This window comes from Podarcis gaigeae (assembly GCF_964106915.1).
Source record: "Podarcis gaigeae genome assembly, chromosome: 2".
Lineage (NCBI taxonomy): Eukaryota > Metazoa > Chordata > Lepidosauria > Squamata > Lacertidae > Podarcis > Podarcis gaigeae.
The window spans coordinates 101,698,117-101,721,388 of record NC_139679.1 but is presented as its reverse complement, the minus strand read 5'-3'; the positions used below and the strand labels follow the sequence as shown (position 1 = coordinate 101,721,388).

At 42.1% G+C, this 23,272-nt stretch overlaps 1 protein-coding gene and 1 long non-coding RNA gene across 5 annotated transcripts in view; one reads left to right on the top strand and one right to left on the bottom strand.

The window, feature by feature from the left end:
* The window catches only part of LOC310838166, a 50,230-nt gene extending 27,507 nt beyond the window's left edge, over nt 1–22,723 (top strand). For 2 of the 3 annotated variants that reach the window (XR_014560752.1, XR_014560753.1), the window contains 3 exons: nt 3,619–3,784; nt 13,688–13,766; nt 19,206–22,723. This is a non-coding gene — a long non-coding RNA (uncharacterized lncRNA). Of the gene's footprint in view, nt 1–3,618; nt 3,785–9,927; nt 10,244–13,687; nt 13,767–19,205 lie in introns of those variants that run through there. The other variant, XR_014560754.1, reaches the window with a different exon arrangement.
* ADAMTS9 (ADAM metallopeptidase with thrombospondin type 1 motif 9) overlaps nt 1–23,272 on the bottom strand; it is a 142,081-nt gene that overhangs the window by 23,011 nt on the left and 95,798 nt on the right. For both annotated transcript variants that reach the window (XM_083722252.1, XM_083722253.1), the window contains exons 29-30: nt 16,609–16,776; nt 3,594–3,767 (exon numbers count right to left, since the gene is read on the bottom strand). In XM_083722252.1, the coding sequence (XP_083578378.1) occupies nt 3,594–3,767; nt 16,609–16,776 (342 nt within the window). The remainder of the gene's footprint in view (nt 1–3,593; nt 3,768–16,608; nt 16,777–23,272) is intronic.

Sequence of the window (23,272 nt, the reverse complement as noted above, 5' to 3'; positions counted from 1 at the left end):
GGCATTACGACCAGAAATTCACAGAAGACTGGAGTAAATTTACGGATTATTTGAAAAGTATCTGTGAAGACCAGACGACGTTTGTAGGTTTACAAGAAGTTCTGTGAGGAGTATTATTGGAAGTATTGCAAAAATAGATAAAGGAAAGGATAATTTGTTAGGAGATTTAAGGGCAATATAAAGTTAAGAAATGTATAAGAAGTGGACAAAATGGTGGATTATCAGAGGTGCTGATGGAAGTCTAAAAAGATTGTATAAGTGATAAGTTTCGTGGTACATTTTATAATTTATATGTTAAAATCAATAAAAATTATTATTAAAAAAACCCCACAAAATACCTGGCATTACAATAGCTATTCACTACCAATGGGGACAGTATTGAAATCTGTTTCTAGAATAGCAAAAATAAAAACAAAGTACCGGTAATTGTATTCAAAGGAAGGTGATCTTACATTTAAAATTATTTAAAGAGGCGCGTTTTTTTAATAGAACAAACTTGCTTTCTTCAATTATCCTGTATCAGCTCAGTAGATTACATTGATGAAAAGAACAACAACCCTGGTAATCATATGCCATGCATAGTGGTAATTAAATCTGCTTATGCCGTCCACTTCTTATGTGGGGTAGATCAAACACTTCTCATTTAAAAAGCTCTGCCTTTTACCTTCTGAAAATTAAGCTTCCTGCTTTAATTAACAAACCAAGTCACCAGCATTAATAGGTTTGTGAACATGTCCTGGTGTTTCCTTAAGAACTTAATGCTTCGCATTTGCCTGAACTAACATTCCGATGATCGAGCCGACTCTTGCCCACAGCAGCATGTCTACTCTATGCCTGCTTGCCAAATGAAAAGCGGTAATGCAGGATTTAGCTAGCACAGCAGAACTGATAAACTTTCTTACTGCACACTAGGTCCAACAGGTGTGTGTCAGTGCTTCTGTAATAAATCTGCCACATGTGTTCCTACTGGCTCGTGCTGTAGCACTGAACACTTGGTAAGCATTAAAAAGGGGGTATTTTGCAAAGCGTATCTCCAGACTTGGTCATGTAGAAAGCATAAACAAGGTTTCTAGAGAAAGGAGAAAGCCATCACACTGGTGCGGGAACTCGGAGGGAGATCTTATTATACCTATAGGTAAAGATAAAGGGACCCCTGACCATTAGGTCCAGTCGTGACCGACCCTGGGGTTGCGGAGCTCATCTCGCTTTATTGGCCGAGGGAGCCGACATACAGCTTCTGGGACATGTGGCCAGCATGACTAAGCCGCTTCTGGAGAACCAGAGCAGCGCATGGAAATGCCGTTTACCTTCCTGCCGGAGCGGTACCTATTTATCTACTTGTACTTTTGCAGGTGTACTTTTTGCAGGTGGCGCTGTGGGTTAAAGCCTCAGTGCCTAGGACTTGCCGATCGAAAGGTCGGCGGTTCGAATCCCTGCGGCGGGGTGCACTCCCGCTGCTCGGTCCCAGCGCCTGCCAACCTAGCAGTTCGAAAGCACCTCCGGGTGCAAGTAGATAAATAGGGACCGCTTACCAGCGGGAAGGTAAACGGCGTTTCCGTGTGCGGCTCTGGCTCGCCAGAGCAGCGATGTCACGCTGGCCACGTGACCCGGAAGTGTCTCCGGACAGCGCTGGCCCCTGGCTTCTTAAGTGAGATGGGCGCACAACCCCAGAGTCTGTCAAGACTGGCCCGTACGGGCAGGGGTACCTTTACCTTTACCTTACTTTTGACATGCTTTCAAACTGCTAGGTTGGCAGGAGCAGGGATCGAGCGACGGGAGCTCACCCCGTCGCGGGGATCCAAACTGCCGACCTTCTGATCGGCAAGCCAAGAGGCTCTGTAGTTTAGCCCACAATGCCACCCACGTCCCTTATTATACATATAATTGGTGGCTAATTTGTTCAGTGCTACTTATTTGTGTATTTTTGTACCTCACTTGTTCTTTGGGGATCTCAGTGTCCCCCCCCCCACTCAAGGATTCAACCTTTGCAATGACCTGATACATGAAGCATGGTGACAGTGTGTTTTTAACCGGCCAACTATCCCATCATCTCTCTGTGCCGTCTAACTCCCCACAAAGACAAATGTGATGGCAAAGAGTATCAGGAACACCTTTGCTCTGATTCAATGTTAGCATAGTTCCACCACATTATAGTCTGCTTACATCTGGAAACAATTAAATCACTTAGAAGAATATGGAACATACTGGCTAATAAAAACAAATTTGATCCATTTTCACATGCTATATTACACTGTGGGGAAACTGCACACGAAGAATTGCAAAAATAGATGGTGATATGGGAAAACTGGATGGAAGCAGGTGTATTGACATTGGAAAAACTGATATAGATAGGGAAGGTGACTTTTATACTTTTGCTGTTTTAAGACAAAAATATCACCTATCAGATGCAGCCCAATGGAAATATCTTCAATTACAACATCTCCTAACAAGGTTGTTTGGGCCGTCAGCCCTTTCAGCTTCCGAGATACCTGAGATTTTGGAGCAATTGGACAACTCATTCAAAAATAAAAAGCCAGCAATTACTTTTTATACGTATCTATTAACAATACACAAGTTTAATATGCAGACTGTAAGAGATGATTGGAATAAAGAATTGGACCTTACATTATTACCCAGCTACTGGGAAAATGTATTAGCTTCAATGCCTAAGGTGTCATTAGATTTTAAATTAATATTAATACAACAGAAAACAATATTTAGAGTTTATTGGACTCCTGTACGGTTGTATAAAAAAGGGTTAGCTAAGATAGCTCAGTGTTGGAGATGTGGCAAGGACAATGCCTCTCTGAAACACATGTTTGTACAGTGTTCTTTACTTAACAAGTTTGGGGAGAATGTGCTGGACTGTGTAACTATGACTAGGCAGAAAAAGTTAAATCTTTCAGAGGAGAATATTTTTATGGAAATTATCAATGGCACAACAGAAAATGTAGTAGGCTATTAGTGTTTACATAAACACTAGGACAATAACACTATACTGTACCAATTTATACAAGAATATATGGGAATATCCGGGACACGGGTAGCGCTGTGGTCTAAACCACAGAGCCTAGGGCTTGCTGATCAGAAGGTCGGCGGTTTGAATCCCCGCGACGGGGTGAGCTCCTGTTGTTTGGTCCCATCTCCTGCCAACCTAGCAGTTCGAAAGCACGTGAAAGTGCATAAATAGGTACCGCTCCGGTGGGAAGGTAAATGGCGTTTCCGTGCTCTGGTTCTCGAGAAGCAGCTTAGTCATGCTGGCCACATGACCCGGAAGCTGTACGCCAGCTCCCTCGGCCAATGAAGCAAGATGAGCACCGCAACCCCAGAGTCATCTGCGACTGGACTGGTCAGGTGCCCCTTTACCTTTATATGGGAATATAGAATACTGCCCCTCCCCTATATTTTCACTTTTATATGTATCTTAGTTGTTGTTGTTTTTCTCCTTCTCACTTTTCCTTCTTTTTTTCTGTATCACTCTATTTCTTTTAGCTGAAATCACCTTAATAATATATAAATATTAAAGGCAAAGCGTAATGAATAACTTTATAAACTAACTAACTAACGAATAAATCAATAAATTATCTACTTACATCTTGCCAATCCTCTGTTTTCCAGCTGTAAGAGGCACATCCTGCCATTTGGCATTCTTGTTCAGAAGCTGGCCTGCTGGACTGACTGCATTCGGTGTCGCTAGTTGTTTTGTGAGTACCAAGGTGGCAGACAACGCTTCTCTGCTGAACTCCTCTCCCACAGGACACTGAGCACTGAAGAGGCACAAAAAGTAAGGCTCAAAAGTTTTGCCTATTTTCACCCCCAGTCTCTCTTCAACATTGAAAGTTTTTAGTTCAGATATTAAAAAAGAAGAAGTTGTGAGGTCTCCTCCAGGCAACATGTTCATTGAGCGTTCACTCTGATCTGTTTTCACAAGTTTGTGTGAAGGTTACACAAGCCCTGCACTTTATTGAGCTTTTATTATGATTTGCTTGTGTGGAGGTTATAATATCAGTGCCGGATTTATGTATAAGCTAAACAAGCTATAGCTTAGGGCCCCACTCTCTTGGGGGCCCCAAAAAAATTTAAAGGGAAAAAAAAACACCTGGATGAACATCTCCAACATATAAGAAAAAAACCAAATAAAATAAAACCTACATACAGCAACAGTGTTTGGTGTTGTGTAGGCTCCTATGATGTAAGTAATGGGCCCCACCTGCTAGCCTGCTCCCTGAAATATCACTGGTTTGCTCATTTCTATATATAGGGTGCCTACATTCTACATGGACTGGTTGCAGGGCAACATGTGCAAATGGCTTTAGATACCTATTGGGTCAATAAATCACCACATACTGTAGTATATATTCAACACAAAAAACAGTGACAATTTGTTGTTGAGAAAGGACAGCTGGGCGTATAAAGTGCCCCATTACCTTCAGTTAGCTTAGGGCCTCATCAAACCTAAATCTGGCCCTGTATATGATATTGCATAATGCAACTGTTACCCCACACTTCACACTGCATTTCCCCCCAGTGCTTTCCTTGTCACAAAGGCCTTAAAAAAAAAAAGTTTGTTGTGCCAGAGTGCCAATCACACTTTGACGTGAGCAGACTGAATCTCACCAGCGAAACAGCAACAGTCCGAATCCTAAGAAAGGTAGTTCCTATTGCTGTTTTGTAGGAAATGCTGAAATGCTACATGCCAGTGGTTTTCAGCAGGACTAGTCCAAGACCCTTGTGGACCTGAGTGGTACCTCACTTCCACATATGCAGTATTTATTTAAAAATGTTTTCATGCTATCTTTAAAGATATAAACCATCTCAGGGCAGTGTATATAACATAAAGGTAAAGGGACCCCTGACCATTAGGTCCAGTCGTGGCCGACTCTGGGGTTGCGGCGCTCATCTCGCTTTATTGGCCGAGGGAGCCGGCGTACAGCTTCCGGGTCATGTGGCCAGCATGACTAAGCCGCTTCCAGCGAACCAGAGCAGCGCACGGAAACACTGTTTACCTTCCCGCCGGAGCAGTACCTGTGGTTGAACCCACAGCGCCACCCACATCCCTGTATATAGCATAAATGCATGTAAATTCTTATGCTGTGTTGATAACTGATACAGTATGACTGAAGTAATCTCAGTTGTTTCACACCTTTTCCATTAGGGTAACACACTCAAAATCAGTGTGCATTACTTTCTACAGGACAGAGGGTAATAGCACATACACAAGATCACTTTTCCAACTCAGCTACTAAAAGAAGATTATAACTGACAATAAAGCTACCGTTTAGTGCTGTCGAGAATCTGTTGACTGAGGCAGCCACCTCAATTCTGTATCACATTAGGGCCAGCCAAGCTTTTAAGCCACCGAATTCATCTTTTTGTAAGGAAACATGTTGCAGGGCCACAGGGCCTTACAGAAACAAGAAGAAACATTTCCAGCTACGGGATTCTAGCAGAATTATTCAGTGCACAGCTACACGTACAGAACTCCTTGTGCAAACGTTTTTCTCCTTCCATTGTGTGAGGTAAATGACAGATCACAGTCACATAGAGAAGACCTGTGTGAAATTATCAACTTATTGAATGTCACAACTGGTTCCAACAGCTCCATAGAAAAATGAAGAATGGAGCTGATCTAGAAAATTGCAAGGGTGGCAAAAGGTGGCACTTGCAGATAAACAAAGCAGAGAGGCAGAAAGGTTGCCATTGTTGAAAACTATGGAGTAACAGGATCATTATCAGGTTGCTGGATATGTCCCTCTTCCCACATCATGCTACAAGCTTCCCCACAGGTACTAAAGCAGACTTGAGCATATGTCTAATTCCATAGCTAACTATCTTTCCACGTTATTTCTCTCCCCCCATCCTAATTTACTATTATTTTTGGAATTATTTTAACATATTCAGTCTAAAGCTAATCCTAATGAAGGTTAGGAAAAATAGTTTCATTTGTCCTTGTTTTTAGAAGATTCATTAAAATCATATAAAAGTAAGCAATAATAATGTCTGGAGTACGTGAACAATCTTATATTTGTGAGTCAGTCTCACTGAGCTCACTTATTCACAGGGAATGTGTTACCAACGACATACTGAAAGTACTTCAGTCCAATCCTACACATTGTTTACACGGAAGTAAGTCCCACAACTCAACTGGACTTTCTACCTGGCAAGTATACATGGAATTGCTGCCTGAATATGGCAAATGGATATTATTGCTCATTGAAAGTAAAGGTAAAGGACCCCTGGCAGATAAGTCCAGTCACGAACGACTCTGGGGTTGCGGCGCTCATCTCGCTTTACTGGCCAAAGGAGCTGGTGTTTGTCTGAAGACAGTTTTTCCAAGTCATGTCGCCAGTATGACTAAGCCGCTTCTGGCGAACCAGAGCAGTGCATGGAAACATCGTTTACCTTCCTGCCGGAGCGGTACCTATTTATCTACCTGCACTTTGATGTGCTTTCAAACTGCTAGGTTGGCAGGAACTGGGACCGAACAACGGGAGCTCACCCCGTGGCGGGGATTTGAACCGCCAACCTTTCGATTGGCAAGCCCTGGGCTCAGTGGTTTAGACCACAGCGCCACCCGTGTCCCTTTTTTGCTCATTAGTAGATCCTGAAAGGCAGTTTGAGTGTGTGCAGAAGAGGATAATTAATTTTACGAAGAAAAAAGTTTAAAAGTCAAGAAGGTTTGTAGCTAAAACACAGATATTATGGCTGACATTTAGCATTTTTGAAGATTGGCTTTTGCTAATAATGCAAGGACCATTAAGCAACACTTTAGAATCCAGTAATGTAGTATCTTTAAGCTTCCTTGAACTTATAAGATACTTGAAATACAGAGAACATGAATAACATTTGCAAGTATTAGTTTAACAAGTTTTAGAGCATTTGTTAATATAAGAGTTATTAAAAGCAACTTTATAAACCCAATAATGTCGTATCTATCAAAGCAAAATGTCCTTGAATTCAACACAAATTATCATTTTCCTGCAAATAACAATTTCATATCATTTTCTTACATTTACAGCTAGTTGTCAATTACAATGCGCCCCCTGGCAAATCACCATTCTTTATTGAGTAAACAACTTTAAAAAGGGCTTCTTCAGTGTTGCACGCTTTAGTGGTGGTATGCCCTGTAAAGTGAAGAGACCCAAAGAGCAAATGGACTTCAGACATATATATATTTATATATATATATATATATATATATATATATATATATATATATATGCTTTCGTAGATTTTCACGGGTACAGGAATGCAGGTTTTGGTGTCCTCGGGTGTCTTCCCGTGTAAAAGTTGGGGTGTCTAGGCGACGTTTCGACGAGGTCTCACTCGTCATCTTCAGGCTGGTGCTTTCGGCTTCTTGTTACTGGAACAGAGCCAGTTCCAGTAACAAGAAGCCGAAAGCACCAGCCTGAAGATGACGAGTGAGACCTCGTCGAAACGTCGCCTAGACACCCCAACTTTTACACGGGAAGACACCCGAGGACACCAAAACCTGCATATATATATATATATATATATATATATATATATATATATATATATATTGGGGGGGGTTATAAACAGTTATGAAAGGGTAGTTTTATAAGTTGAAAAAGGGGAGCACAATGCAGCTTTATCTGTTCTTCTTTGGTGATCACTCGTAGCCGGGTAAGATTATCTTCCATAAATATGGTTTTAACAATGATTCCATAAGTGACTGTGGAGGCCAATTCTGGATCCACATGTCCTTCCACAGTGGGGACATTGGTTTCCAGGCGGGAGTTGATCATGGTGTGGTCTTGCCAAGCATGCCTTCCTCTTAGCTCATTTCTCCCTTGCGTCTTGCGTTTGAATGTCTTCAAAGCCCATGAAACCTTTGGTAAAGGCGGTTCTCCAATTGGAGCGCTTTTTTAGGATCCACTGCTCACCCCCAAAAGGGGGAGGGGCTAGAAAAGGTGCCCTAAACATAGTCTGCCTCCCTTTCCTTTGACTGCATTACTGCGCAAAGTGGGGTCACCACCCAGCAGTTGTAAAAGACAATCAAACTTTGGAACATGGAATATATGGACCTTGTCAGATAATGAGTGTCCTGAATGCAGAACTGCCATCATTGCAAGAGAGCTGCGATGTTTTAACATTGATATTGCAGCACTTCAAGAGACTCAAAGAGCAGGTGAGGGACAACCGAAGGAAGAAAAAGGAGGCTACAAATTCTTCTGGAAAGGTCTATCTGAAAAAGAACGTCAAATACATGGGGTAGGCTTCGCTCTCAAAAACGATCTTGTGAAGCTCCTGTCAGAAGTCCCTACCAGCATTAATGAACGACTCTCAACCCTTCGAATAACACTCACCAAAAACCAGCAGGCTACTATTATAAGCCCTTATGCACCAACACTGGATGCCGATGAAGACATTAAAGAAAATTTTACTCTCAGCTGGATACCGTCCTATCAGAGACGCCTAAGGAAGATAAAATTATCCTCCTTGGTTATTTTAATGCAAGAGTTGGGCGAGATTTCAATCTGTGGCCTGGGACTATTGGGAAAGAAGGAACTGGCAACAGCAACCAGAACGGAATCTTACTTTTGACGATATGTGCAGCGCACTTCCCTTTGACCTTGCCGCCTTGGGTAACCCTGCTGGGAGTACGAGATTCCTGACGGCTTCGCTCACAAGGGTCATAGGAACGTGCAAGCCCACTCACCATGACAAGGTGAGGATACAGCAAGTGAGAGCTTGATCTGTACCCAAATGTGGTGTGGTGCCTTGCATTGTGATTAATAACACTGCTTATCCTCTGCAATCCTTATGGAATAGTTGAATAGCAGAATCACAGCCAGAGGAATCTATACAAAACCGTTCCCTTTAATGTATTTCAAAAAGGAGTTTATCCCTTGTTTCTCATACTTACGGGCGTTCATTTTCAGGAATGCTGTGATAATATAGAAGACTGATACAAAACGAGTTAAGCTAAATTGAACTGGAGGACTTCTCCCTATTAGTAATGAGTCAATATCCTAGCGAGATAGTAATAGCTCCTTAGAGGCAGATGTTAGTAGTACTTATCATGTGAAAGCAATCTTGCTGTTCAGATCTCAATGTACATAACTGATATTTGTGAGATCTGTCACAATTCTAGCAAATAACTACTTTACCTGAAAGAAGAAAATGCAATACGGCATTACCTTTAGTATTTACCTGGTAGAAATCAGTATTGTGAAAAATGTTGCTTTGCCCTTTTTTAAAAAACAACAACCAAAACTTAATTTAAAATGTGCTTTACCCCTAATTAAAAAAAAAATGTTGACAGATGAGTCAGGATATTATGCCATAATTAAACCATGGCTTAATATCATGGGTCAGTTTAGCTAACACCAGCTGTTGTGGACTATAACTCCCATTATCTTGATGGGAGTTGTAGTGAAATACAGCTGGATGGCACCATGGCAGCTCCTTCTGGCATAGGTTACTAGCAGTAATTTCTGGGTTCACACGTAACAGGAAGCTGTGGTTAACAGTGCTTTAGGAACTCACTCACTGGGCAAAGCAAAGCATCGGGGAATGGTTGTATATGACCGCATACCTCTCCTTTACATCATGGCTTAGGAAACCAGGATGGGACCCTGGAAAGTCACTCATTGTCCTAATAATTATTTGCCACTTCCAGGATGAGAAGCCGCCTGCCTCTGTGTACCAGCCACCAGGGAACCAAAGCAGTCCTGTTTGTGGGCTTTCCATAAGCATCTGGCTGGTGACTGCGATATACAACTCAGGGCACGCAGCTTATGCATATCCTGACTTACGTAGCCCAAGATATGATTGTGCAAACTAGGCCATTGTGACCCTTCAAGAAAATTTGTTGCTGACCAAAACCACAGAGAGTGAGAACTTGAGTCATTCGTAACTCATGGTCGTGAGTTTTTGCCTGTCTCTCCCCTTCTTCCATAGGCTGACAATTCTGGAAACCTATGGGGCAAATCATACTTTCTGCAGGCACTTCCCCCTCCCACAAGTCCTGCCTCCAGGCACCTTAAAGAACACAACAAGGCTGCATATCTCCTTCCCTGAGATTAAAGTGCAAGGCACCATCCACATCTTTTTTTTTTCTTATCTTACACCCAAGTTCCTTCCCCTTGACGTAAGAGGAGCCCACAAAACCTTGGGTGCACTGAAATCCCTTTTATATTCTCTGACGTCCAATGAAAATACTGTATGAAGAATACATTGAAGCAGCTAATAAATCCACCCCCCCCAAAAAAAATATATATGTCGGCATCTAGCAGAAAGAGCCATGACATTCCAATGAGGCATTATTCAAGCCTCCTTGTACTCTTGGTTTTCCTACAGCAAAGCTAGACAAAATGTGTCATTGCACGGCATGGTGATGAATGATAGCCCTTTCTAGACCAACTATATAAGGAACTACTGTTGGAACACTGACAGCAGATTTTTAAAAGTTCTCTGTGGGTGTCATTAGATATATATTTGTAAATGAAAATAAAAACCAAAAAACAAATCACTATCACCACAGCTTGACGTCCAGATGGCTTAGATTGGTACCACTCACTATACTAAGGTGACAGACATTTCGGTTTACACCATCTGAAGAACAAAGTCTAGATCTCAATGGCCTGTTCATGGGCTAACCATTAGCATACAGATTAGCTGTTTACCCCACTCTTTTCAATGGGGCGAAGCACAGGCAACCAGGCAGAGCATTGCAATCATAGCCTTTAATTGCCAAGTCACAACAGATTATCGCAGGCTATAAATCATACTATATCCTTATTAATTTGCGTCCTTTCTGAATTGGGCCCCAATAATCTGAGATAATACTTGGAAATTTCAGAACGTCTGTTTTTATATAAGTTCAAGCATCTGACAGGCCGTCGTGCGTCGGCTGGCATGCCTTCATTAGCCACAAAGATTGCTTTCAGGGCAAGATGTGATTTCAAAAGCAGAGGTGCAAAAAAGAAAAAAGAAAAGCCTGGGCCCAAAAATAGTATGGCAAACTCACTGCCTCTTAAAAATGATGTTCCCACACTTACAAAGGCCGTTCTCCTCAATCTGCCAATAATCATATGAGTTCCACAGAGAGCTGTCTGCTTAAGTTAAAAGTCTGTGACCAGCGACAGCATGTTAAGGGAGTAACCAAATTATACATTCGACTAAAGCTGAACTAAAGCTGCCTGCCCCTAACCAGCGATGGCGAGTGACTCAACTCAGCAGCTTGGCTCTAGGAAAGCTGAAGAGACTGTGAGTGTGCGTATATATGAATTTGTATTTTAGAAGTCCTTCCATGTTAAGATTCTCATGGTCTTTAGGCCCTCTGCCTATTTGCATTATGATTAAGAGCAGGTTCTTGGGGCCCTGAAGGAGAGAAATTACCTGCTTTCCTAGTCCAGCCAGAGAGATAGGAAGAAATATGGTTTGCATTTTAATGTGAACATACCCGATTTGCATATTACAGATCAATACGCAAACTGAAATTCAACTACAGATAGGTAGCCGTGTTGGTCTGCCATAATCAAAACAAAAAAAATTCCTTCCAGTAGCACCTTAAAGACCAACTAAGTCAGTTCTTGGTATGAACTAAGTCAGTTCTTTCGTGTGCATGCACACTTCTTCAGATACACTGAAACAGAAGTTTCCAGACCCTTCTATATAGTGAGAAGGTGGGGAGGGGTATTACTCAGAAGGCTGGTGGGAATGGGTGATTGGCAGATAGCTGTGATGACGACTGCAATAGGTCTTACAGGAAGAAGCAAGGGGTGAAAACAAACCAGGAAATCCAGGACGCCCCATCATTTCAGGTATTGGCACTATTACAGTGGGTGTCTCCGGTTATATGGACTCTGTTCTGAAACCATATGCCATCAGTGCTCCCAGCTATGTACGTGACACCACAGATTTTCTGAGGAAAATACAATCTTTAAATAATCTTCCCAACAATACTATACTAGCTACTATGGATGTGGAATCTCTGTATACCAACATCCCACACAACGATGGTTTACAAGCTATAAGGAACACCATTTCAGATAAAACCACAGCGGACTTTGCCACCAAACTCTGCCAATTTGTCCTTACCCACAACAACTTCAAATTCGGTGATGACCTGTTCCTTCAGATCAGCGGCACAGCAATGGGCACCCGCATGGCCCCACAGTATGCCAACATCTTCATGGCAGATTTAGAACAACGTTTCCTAAACTCCTACCCACTCAAACCTCTCTTGTACCTGCGATACATTGACGATATTTTTATCATCTGGACACATGGTCAACAGACCCTGAACACCTTCCACCAGAAATTCAATGATTTTCACCCCACAATCAACCTAACTATGAATCAATCTATGCAAGAAATACATTTTTTGGACACTACTATAAAAATACAGGATGGGCACATAGACACCACCTTATACCGTAAACCAACTGACCGACAAACATATCTACATGCCTCTAGCTACCATCCCAAACATACCAAACAGTCCATTGTATATAGCCAGGCACTACGTTACAGCCGCATCTGTTCCAATTCTACAGACAGAGACTCTCACCTAAGAGATCTACAGCAAACCTTTTTAGAACTAAAATACCCAACAGATGAAGTTAGACAACAGATCAACAGAGCCAGACTGATACCCAGAGAGAACTTGCTGCAAGACAGACCCCAAAAAGAAAATAACAGAACACCTCTAGTCATCACATACAGCTCCCAAGTTAAAACAGTACAACACATCATCAGAGATCTACAACCTCTCCTGGACAATGACAGTTCTCTTTCTCAAGCTCTGGGAGGAAGACCTTTCATTGCCTACAGACAGCCACCCAGTCTTAAACAACTCCTAACCCACAATAATACTACAACCAGACCTAACACGGACACTGGCACCAGAGCCTGCAATAAACCCAGATGCCAACTTTGCTGCCACATACACCCGGACAACACCATTACTGGCCCCAACAACATCACACATACCATCTCGGGACTATTTAATTGCTCATCGTCTAACATTGTGTATGCCATCAAATGCCAACAGTGTCCTTCAGCTCTCTATATTGGACAAACAGGCCAGACCTTACGCCAAAGAATAAACGGACATAAATCGGACATCAGGAATCACAAGACAGAGAAACCAGTAGGAGAACACTTCAATCTCCCAGGACATTCTATACAAGATCTCAAAGTAGCTGTTTTACTACAAAGGAATTTCAGAAATAGACTGGAAAGAGAAGCTGCTGAATTACAACTTATCACCAAACTTAAAACCATGGAGAAACCTGGCCTGAACAAAGACCTTGGATTCTTATCTCATTATACATGACAAAGCCATTTTTCACCTTTTCACCCCTTGCTTCTTCCTGTAAGACCTATTGCAGTCGTTAAGAGTCGTCAACAGGCTCATCACAGCTATCTGCCAATCACCCATTCCCACCAGCCTTCTGAGTAATACCCCTCCCCACCTTCTCACTATATAGAAGGGTCTGGAAACTTCTGTTTCAGTGTATCTGAAGAAGTGTGCATGCACACGAAAGCTCATACCAAGAACTGACTTAGTTGGTCTTTAAGGTGCTACTGGAAGGAATTTTTTTTGTTTTGAAATTCAACTGTCTTTCAAAATTCCCACTTCTCCGCGTTGGATGTGTATACCGTATTAGGAGAAACATGCACTAAAATGCTGAGGAATTTTTTGTGTGTGCAGACTTTTTCTTTTAATAGCAAACTGATGCAGAAATGGCAAGGTTTGACAGCAAGCAAAAGCACTCCTGTCTGTACTGAAGGTAGGCGCAACACTTTCTCTCTGACACTGTTACTCTTCCCTTTGGGGCGGCCAACGATTTGTAAGGTAAGAAGCTGTGGCAGGTTGATGGCTGCCTGAAGAGTCTCAAGTCTTGTCATCTCCCTCTGCATGTCCTTCAACCATACCCCCTGCCCGCTCCTTGCACAACCTCATTTTATTCCCTCGCCTTTCCCTCAGTTAGCCCCAGCAGCAACTGCTGAAGCACAGGCCCGGATATTTTGCATGGCCCAGGTTGCTTATGTATGACACCAGCCCTGACAGCAGCCCACAGTTGCTTAGCAACCGCAAGGGCCGATCTCCTCTACTTTTGTTTACAAAAGGAGCTGTACTGTATTAGCTGGAAGTATGCTAACTGGAATGGCCACAGCATAGATAAAAGTGAAGGTCTAGGACAGGAGGAGATCACTGATCCAGAGTGACAGGAATTTGACATATGATTTCTTACATCCTCCCTTCCGTCTCTCTTTCCGTTAACTAATGGAACCTTCCACAATAGGCTTTACAAGAGGGGTAGTGAAATGTATCCAAGGAAGCTATTAGCTGTGCAATTCTAATGCCCTCTGCTGGGAGCTTACTTCTGAGTATCATTTTCATGCAGCCTAGGACCCACATACCTACGGGACCGCCTCTCCTGGTATGCCCCGCGGAGGACCTTAAGGCCCCAAAATGACAACACTTTGGAGGTCCCAAGTTGCAAGGTGGTTAGATTGGTCTCAACTAGGGCCAGGGCCTTTTCAGTACTGACCCCGACTTGGTAGAACGTTCTGTCACAAGAGACTAGGGCCCTGCGGGACTTGACAAATTTCCGCAGGGCCTGCAAGACAGAGCTGTTCCACCTGGCCTTTGGTTTGGACTCAGTCTGACCCTTATGTTTCCCTTTCCTTACAGTTTTGATCTATGGGCTACTTTTAAAATGAGGCTGTATTTTAAATTGCATTTTAACCTGTATTTTAAATTGGGTTTTTCCCCTATTATGATTTTATTGTAATTTTACTGGTGTTAGCCACCCGGAGCCTGGCTCTGGCTGGGGAGGGCGGGGTATAAATAGAATTATTATTATTATTATTATTATTATTATTATTATTATTATTATCATCCTCCTCCTCCTCCTCCTCCTCCTCCTCATCATCATCTCAGTTTGTGAGTTGTTGGAGAAGAGCTATAGTTCAGTGGTAGCGCATCTGCTTTGCATGCAGAACATCTCAGGTTCAATTCCCAGTATCTCCAGGTGGGAGAGACTCCTTCCTGCAACCCTGGAGACCTGCTGACAGCCAGTGTGGACAATGCTGTGCTAGATGGACAATGGTCTGAGTTGGGAGAAAGCAGTTTCCTGTGTTCCCACAAAAGATTCAAAGGAACTTACAAAAATTAAAAATCCAACACAAAGCAAAATGTTGAAAACAGTACTAAGGGGGTCACACAATAAAGCACATCCGTCTATGTCCCCCCACAGACTCGACTACCAAATATCCCCCCCAGTGATAGAAACCAAGATATGAAAGCTAAGAGCTAAATGGCACCTTAATCCTAGGTTATGGGTACAGCAATGGAGTGTCTATGCACACTTTTTAAATAACAAGAATACAAAGCTGAAAATGAATGAACTGTTCATTTTTCACGTGCTCTAGTCCTTCCCCTGCCCACCCACCTAATGTTTTTAAGAGGGTCTCTTTTCCAGTCTTCAGAGAGTGGATGGAAGTGGGGAGGCAGAAAAGGGTCCCCCTTTCCTTCCACTCTGCAGAAACTGAAATCTTAGGTGCAGTACTGCACTCAGAGCTCAGAAACTGCTCACGTTAATGAAATTCCTTGTCGCAAAATGTGCCTAGAGCAATGGGAGTTTCGAACACTGATTCCTCCCCCCCCCCAAAAAAAAAAATTCAACTGCTGCAGAAAATTAATACTCAAAAATGCCTGGAGAAATAAAAGGCGACTGATGGGGGGGGGGCGAACGACCAAGCAAACAAAATGCCAGCATTGGTCCAATGTTCCATAGACAGGGAACCACTACTGAAAAGCCTGACAAATATATATAGTACTGTAAAATACATTAAAAAGGCAAAATTCTATGTCAAGCTACAGAGGAAGGTTAAAGCTTGAATTTACATGCCACAGTGGAGGATTCCTACAGCCAATGTTAGATCCATCTGCCTTTGACTGTCCCATTTAGAGAGATTGGACTGAATGAAGCCATCTGCTGGGAAACCAAGGAAGATTTGCAACCCAGGGGTACGCAGACATCTCTCATCCCATGCCTGCATGATGAACGTGGGGGGGGGGGGGAAGCAGGATCATGCCCTTGGACCTTGTCTCTCAACATTGTTGCTTGGACCTTGTTGCTCATTCAACATTAGCGTGGAAATTTATGCGCACACAATACTTTTCACGTAAATGCTGAACAAATGAGAAGTGGGAAGAGGGGCAGGGAGAGAGGGCAGGCATGATCCTGCTCCCTCCATGTGTTCAAAAAGAAAAACATATAGAGGTGTAGGGTGGGAAGGGAAGTCTACGTGCCCCTTCCATCTTGAACAATGACACCATATATCCAGGAGGAGCAGCTTTAATAAACTGGAAAATAAAATATAGATCAACCCCCTTATCCATCAAGCTCAGTACTTTCAGGTGACAACTATACAAGGCCTCTTGCAGAGGTCAATCTCAGTTTTGTTACTTGGAGAGGGTGATAATTGAACTGGTGCCTTCTGAAGGCAATGCACGTGTCCTACCACTGAGCTATGATTCCCCTCCCTTAAAACAACCACAACACCCAGATGTTTATTAACAGCCATAGCTGTTGGCGCAAAAAGTAGGATGTCACACCTTACCTGTCCCCAGTCTCCTGTTTTCCATTTTGGGCACCTGCCACCTCTACACTTTCTTTGCACATTCGGTTTAGCCAGGTGTTTGCAAAGATTGTTTTCTAAATGTGTCCCATCCTTCGACAAGCAATAAACTTCTCGATACTTCTGCCCTCGTCCACAAGAGACAGAACACTGAAATGTAAAGGTAAAGACAAATATATCTTATACAGCTAGTTTTACGGCCTTCCACATGTTTAGCGAAAAATACAGCATAAGACTATTTGGGTGTTAAGTGAGCAAGGAAGTGGATTTCATGTCCCCCACTCAGAGAACTAGAAAGAACAGAGTACCCTGAGGCTGCTTAGCAATAATAATAAGCAATAGCTGTCCCTCAACCTCTAACTTCCCATAAATACGGCACAGGTCATTATCCCAAAGCATAGCAAAGGAGGAGAGAGAAGTGGCAACTGAGGAGATTTGGTGAAAAAAACCTGCCTCTTCCACACTATATTTTCAGATCTTTTGTAGGCAGTGCTATTTTTCTAGAAAAAGAGGTCCTGGAACTCACCACGAATGCCTCCCTTGTTCTCATATAATGGCAATGGCGCCTACCTGAGAGGTGCCAGAATTGAGTTCCAGTGAGTTCCACCTGAAAAAAGCCCTGGTTGTAGGTCTTTTACCAAAATTACTGCTGTGAATATAAACATTTTGTGTCAAACTTAACGGGCATTTCGATATTCTCTAGAAAGTTCTGAAATGCAACATTTTTATTTTTATTTTGAATATCTAAGATTAGCAAAGGATCAATGATGAGGGAACACAACTGACCTGCATGGATTTGTGAGTAGCTAGGACTAAGGAGTGACTCTGAAAAAAAGTTTGGTGAAGCAAAGATTGTTATTAGGGGAGCAAGAGCTTTGCTGTACATGTTAAATGCAAACATAGCATGAGAAAGAAGTCTGAAATATACTGAGGAACGGTGGTGGTGGAGAAGGTAGGAAAAAATATCTGGGGCAAGTATCTGCCACCTCTCACTATCAGCGGTGACAGGAATCAGTTCTTTACACTTCTATATTATGATAGAATCGGGGTGTTGGGGAGGCAGGAGCTCCAGAAGTCCAAATTTTGTTGTTGTTTAGTCGTTTAGTCGTGTCCGACTCTTCGTGATCCCATGGACCAGAGCACGCCAGGCACTCCTGTCTCCCACTGCCTCCCGCAGTTTGGTCAAACATGAAAAGCAATTGGACAGAACACAGGGAGGATTAACAGTGCAATCCTAACTATGTTCCTCCAAACACTGTCAATCATGTGTGACAGGCAGAAATGGGGAGTAACACACTCGCTCCCCAGCTTTTACTGCATTTCTGGTCTACACCCATTGGAGGGTGGCTGCTGTGTAGGCTCCCTCTGCATTTTCTAAATCTTGTGGGGAAATCTACCTAACTAAGCTGGCTCCCCACTACAGATGATCACCTTCCAATTCATGGCAAACATCGGGAATGCAACTGATCCAGTGGGATAAGAATGTTTGCCCCCTTTTCCTCCTCTGTACCACGATTTACCGCAACACATGCTAGGAGACAGTGTTGAGGGTAGAAATGCCTCAGTCAGTTCCGTACAAACAGTTGACTTGATAGCAACACAATGACAGATGCTTCTGCCAGCAGCCTCAGTGGTCACTGCTGCCTCCAGCAGTGATGGAGAAATGTGTCAGAAGCAGGAAGATTAGATGTTAACAGAGTGAGATGTATGAACTGAATGAAAAGTAAACAAGGAATTGATTCTGTGTTACTTAAGTATATCGTTTTGTTATACAAGCGGGCATCATCGTGGAAACTGTAAAGATCTCCTGCAGTGGCAATTCAAAGGTGCTGGATTATATAAATAGTAAAGAGCTGCAGAACTTTGTTGGAAGTACAAACAGTCCTGAATAGCAGGTCATGGAATAAAATTAGTTGGATAACTAGCCTGACATATCTTGGCACATAATTTTCACCTTCTGTTTTGCAGAAACCTGTCTTTTAAGGACCGTAACAACAGAAGGAAGGACAACTACAAATATTTAATATTGAAAATGTTACTAGTGCTGCCTTTTAAAGTGTGGGTTGGTGACTTGCTGCTGCTTGTTAACTACACGTGTATTTAACCAGAAGGGGTTCAGTATTTTTTACACTTTATGTAGCCAGCTCCAAAGAAGGCAAAGCGGTCACAACAGGACATTACAAGCCCAAGCAAAAAGCAAACCAGCAGGTGTGTTGGCTGCAAGCTTTGTAGTAAAGCAACAAATTTCAACCTCCTTCTGCAGGTTCATTGAACTTTTACAAATGTGACCACTTCTGGCATGTGGGCCCCTGAACCATTTTGATTTTAGATTAGTCTCCACCAAAAGATTTAGGAATCAAAAGGGGTCTGGAAGCACAACAAGAATTTAATATGACAGTTCCTTGCCGAACGGGCCTCTTACTCAGCATGACGCAGGGAGAGATTCAATTTCGATTTCTTCATTACATGTTAAACAAGTCATTACATGTTATATCACACACAATGTCAGCTTAATCCTTTAGCACAAACACATTCTGTGGTGATCTTTCGAAAGTAACACTCTCCTGTTTTCTTTTCAGAGCTGAATCGATGCAGGAGAATGCAGACCACTAACATCTAACAGGCCTCTCAGCTCTTCTTTTGATTTACAGAAGCCTCGTTCTGTGCAGGGCTTTAAATTGCAATTATGTGCGTGCCCCCAAGCATTTAGATTCCTGCATTGCAGGGGGTTGGACTAGATGACCCTTGGGGTTCCTTCCAACTCTACAATTCTTTGATTCTATACCCCCACCCCACCCCCAAAGATTTAAGGTAGCTAGAAAGAGGTGGATACAGGAGTTGAGAGAATCCATCATTTTGTCTGGGGATTTAGGAAATCTTCAGATTATCTATTTATCATACTATTAACTGCACCTTAGCCACCTCTTATAATTACAATGCCATTAACGCCAACACATTAAACATTTCCATTCACAAAAAAAACCTGGCAACTGCCCTTCACTGGCATATATTTCTGCTACACATGCTCACCCACTTTCCACAAGAAGCCCTGCCAAATTGCACGACAAAGTGATGTCATGACCTTCGGCTATAAGTATTGTAGGGTTGGCAGAGTAGCTCTCCTCTTGCTTTGCTCCCGGTCTAAATGCTCATTTGCTACTGGTGGGATGATATTAATAGGGCTCTGCTTCTGCAATGTGGAATTAATAGCAATTTGGATAAGGGATTATTGCACAAAACAAGTTGCAGAAGCAGAAACACGCATTGTAGATATTTTACTTGATATAAGGTTCATGAAACACAAAAGCAGGGAACTGGGAGAGGCCATCGCGGCCTGCACTTCAAATGTGGCTCTCAGGAGACTTCCATCTAGCCTCTCCTCCTTGGCTTTTGTGCATCCAATTTTATCTGCTGGGACCCCATTCTACCTTGGGACCACAACAGGGGTCCCAGCAGTGTTAAAGCAGTGTTAAAAACTGAGATAAGAAAGCTAGGAGCTAAATGGCACCTTATGGGCACAACAACAGAATGTCTACAGGCACACTTTTTTTTAATAACAAGAATACAAAGCTGAAAATGAATGAACTGCAGCTAAAATATTATGTTCATTTTTCACACGGTCTAGTCCTTCCCCTGCCCACCTGCTAATATTCTTAAGAGCCTCTCTTCTCCAATCTTCAGAGAGTAGCTGGAAGTGGGGAGGCAGAAAAAGGTCCTCCTTTCCTTCCACTCTGCAGTTTTAATCTGAAATTTTAGGTCCAGAGCTCACGCTAATGAAATGCCCTGTTGCAAAATGTGCCTAGGACAATGGGGGTTTTGAACACTGGTTTAAAGCCCTCTTGTTCTTCACACTATGGTCCACATCTGCACTGGACCCCTGCTTCCTACAATTTGCATTGCAGAGGGGAACTCCCATTGGAGAGAATGGAGGGTGTGTCTGCCCCCAGTAGTTTGCAAAGGGTTAAAGTCGTCCCACTACCATGCCAGGACCCTTTGCATTGGAGGGTTGTTTTTTTTGCAATGCAAATTTCAGGTGGACTGTCAGGGATTATGAATCATCTGATGGATGGGTTGCACTATGGATAAGGGTGCAAATCACTGTGGGGCAGTCCTGCTCATTTTGACTCCAGCCTTACCTACCTGCTGTCATGCTGCCCCCAACACATTACCCCCATGGGGATGTGCCCTAAGAGAAAAAAAATTCCCCAACCCTGATCTGACCGTTCAACCTAAAGACAGGACCAGATTTTTATTTTTATAAAATGTTCATACCATTTTCAACACAACATTATTTTCCTAATTATAAAAAGACAGACAACAAAACAACACATACATTAAAAAAACAACAACTCAATTTTCTTTAAAAAAGAAATAATTATGAGGGGAAGAGCCACCAGCAAAATCTTGCTTTCATACCTACCTATGGATCACTCCATAGCAATTAGCCCATTGTTCTGTTTGTGAACTATGTTTATTAATCTACGGAACCACAGAATAAATAATGAAATTAAAGCAAATAACATCAATAATAAGGAACTCAGTTATGCCACATCTACCACATACACATACAGGTGCCAGAGCCATAGTGGTGAAACCACGTTTTGAGTTCTCTATGCAGAGACTAGAAATTTCACCTACTTCCCCCACAATTTTTATTCTGGCATACTCATACACAGTGAGTTCCATCCTGACAGAAATGTATGAGCCACGTTCAGATACAGAAGGCAGTTGTAGAGTTCAGATTGCTATAGCATGTGGTTGACTTTGCATGGGTCATACAAAGAGGCCAAACAATCTCCTCTTGATGTTATATTTTTCTTTCATGAACTTCTCATGTCACTGGCTGACTCTAAGTCCTGTTTTTACAGCTGCAAACTACACGTCCTGTTTGTAACTTCCATCTCTAACAATTCCACAGTGAGGCAAGATTTGACCCTAGGCTTCTTGAATACACAGAAAAGAAGAACAGAGCAATTGCCTCTCTGGTTATATCTGTTTGAACTGAAGGGTTTACAATCTCTTTCTGATACTCAACTGCCTTGCTCTAAGCTCTATGAACTTGAGAGAAAGGTTCTCTATCAATTTCATTTGAGGAACTCAAGTAAGTCACTCCACTGACCTCTTCCTTATGCCAGTTAGTTGGTATAGATATTAAAGGTCAATTTCAACTCTACTTACTCATGAAATATGAGTTGCAAAAATAACTTCTGAATGGCCATGACAAGTATATATGAAAATTAACATCCCCCAAGTGCCCCTGTCCTAGGAATATGTGGTAGAGACTTTGAAGAAGGAAAACAAAGCAAGCCAAACTCTCAACATTGATAGTGAGGATTAAATAAGTAGTAAAACAATTATCAGCTGAATGTATTAGCACTGACAGCCAACTGTCTTAGAGTAAAGAAAATGAAGATCCAAATCTCTATAGAGCCTCAAAGTCGATACTAAAACAATATCACACAATCTAACTCGCCTATCAAAATTAATGTGGGTATAAAACAACTGCACAACACATTAAAAACTGAAAAATGCCATACAAATCATTAACTCACTTAAGAATCAACACACCTGCCATGGACAATTAATTTCAAATTAAGTTCAAAGTCAAATTCAACCATTCAAAGTAAAAGAAAAACCCAACCCCATTCAAGTTTTAAAGTGTGCCTTTTGAACAGTGATGACACAAACTTCTCCAATTGGAGTAGACAACCTCATTTACACTGTGCACTGAATTGTAAAATACATTATGAGCTGCAGAAAGCTATAACTCCTCTGCATGTTTTAGTAATTGTATGTTTTGCATATGCTATTATTATGATGGATGCAAAGCAACAGTGGTGCACATGCTGATTTCTTGATATTCCTATACTGGAAATGATGACTCCAAAGAAGAGGAACATGAAAAAAATAATGACAGCAGAAGCTTTGGAATTCTGTGCTAAACAAGTTCTGGTTACTAAATTTATCAGATTAGGCACATTTACTTTTATCAAGTTAATATATATGTATTTGATTGTGAGATTTTTGTGGGTTCAACAATGGTAGTATATGGTAATTGGTAGTTATTAGTAATTAGTATTAGGTAATTAGTAATACTTGCTTTCCTTTTTTTAGTCATAGATTTAGGAATGGGCAATATATACAACAAAGCAGAGAGACCAAGACTGAAGGACCCACAGAGGCATGGAAAGCTGTGATGAAAATTACAATATGGCAAGAGAAACACACACAAAACCCCAGACCCTCAAAACGATTTCATTTCTTAGGATTAAAACTGAACTCCAAATATTTCACGATCTTTTAAACCTGCAGGTCTACCAATGCAATCGGAGCTGTCATATGAACTATGAGATCACTGGAAGAGAAATATTTTGTGGTAGGACTGGTCTAAATATTACTCTCCACACACAAGTGCCTGACTGCAGAGGCCTGAATTATTCGATTTCCTCTTTGCAAATTGAACCAACTCTTTGCACAGCTGCTTTATGCAGAGGGCCTGCCTGCATGCTGGAGGCTCTGCGTGGTCGAGTGAAGAGTATCACGCTGATTCTCCACTGTGCTATTTCATTGCCACTCTCAGCAAAATGTTATGAACTGAGTGGAGCTAAGTCTACAGGTATTCATTCAAGGTCATTTTCTTGTCATC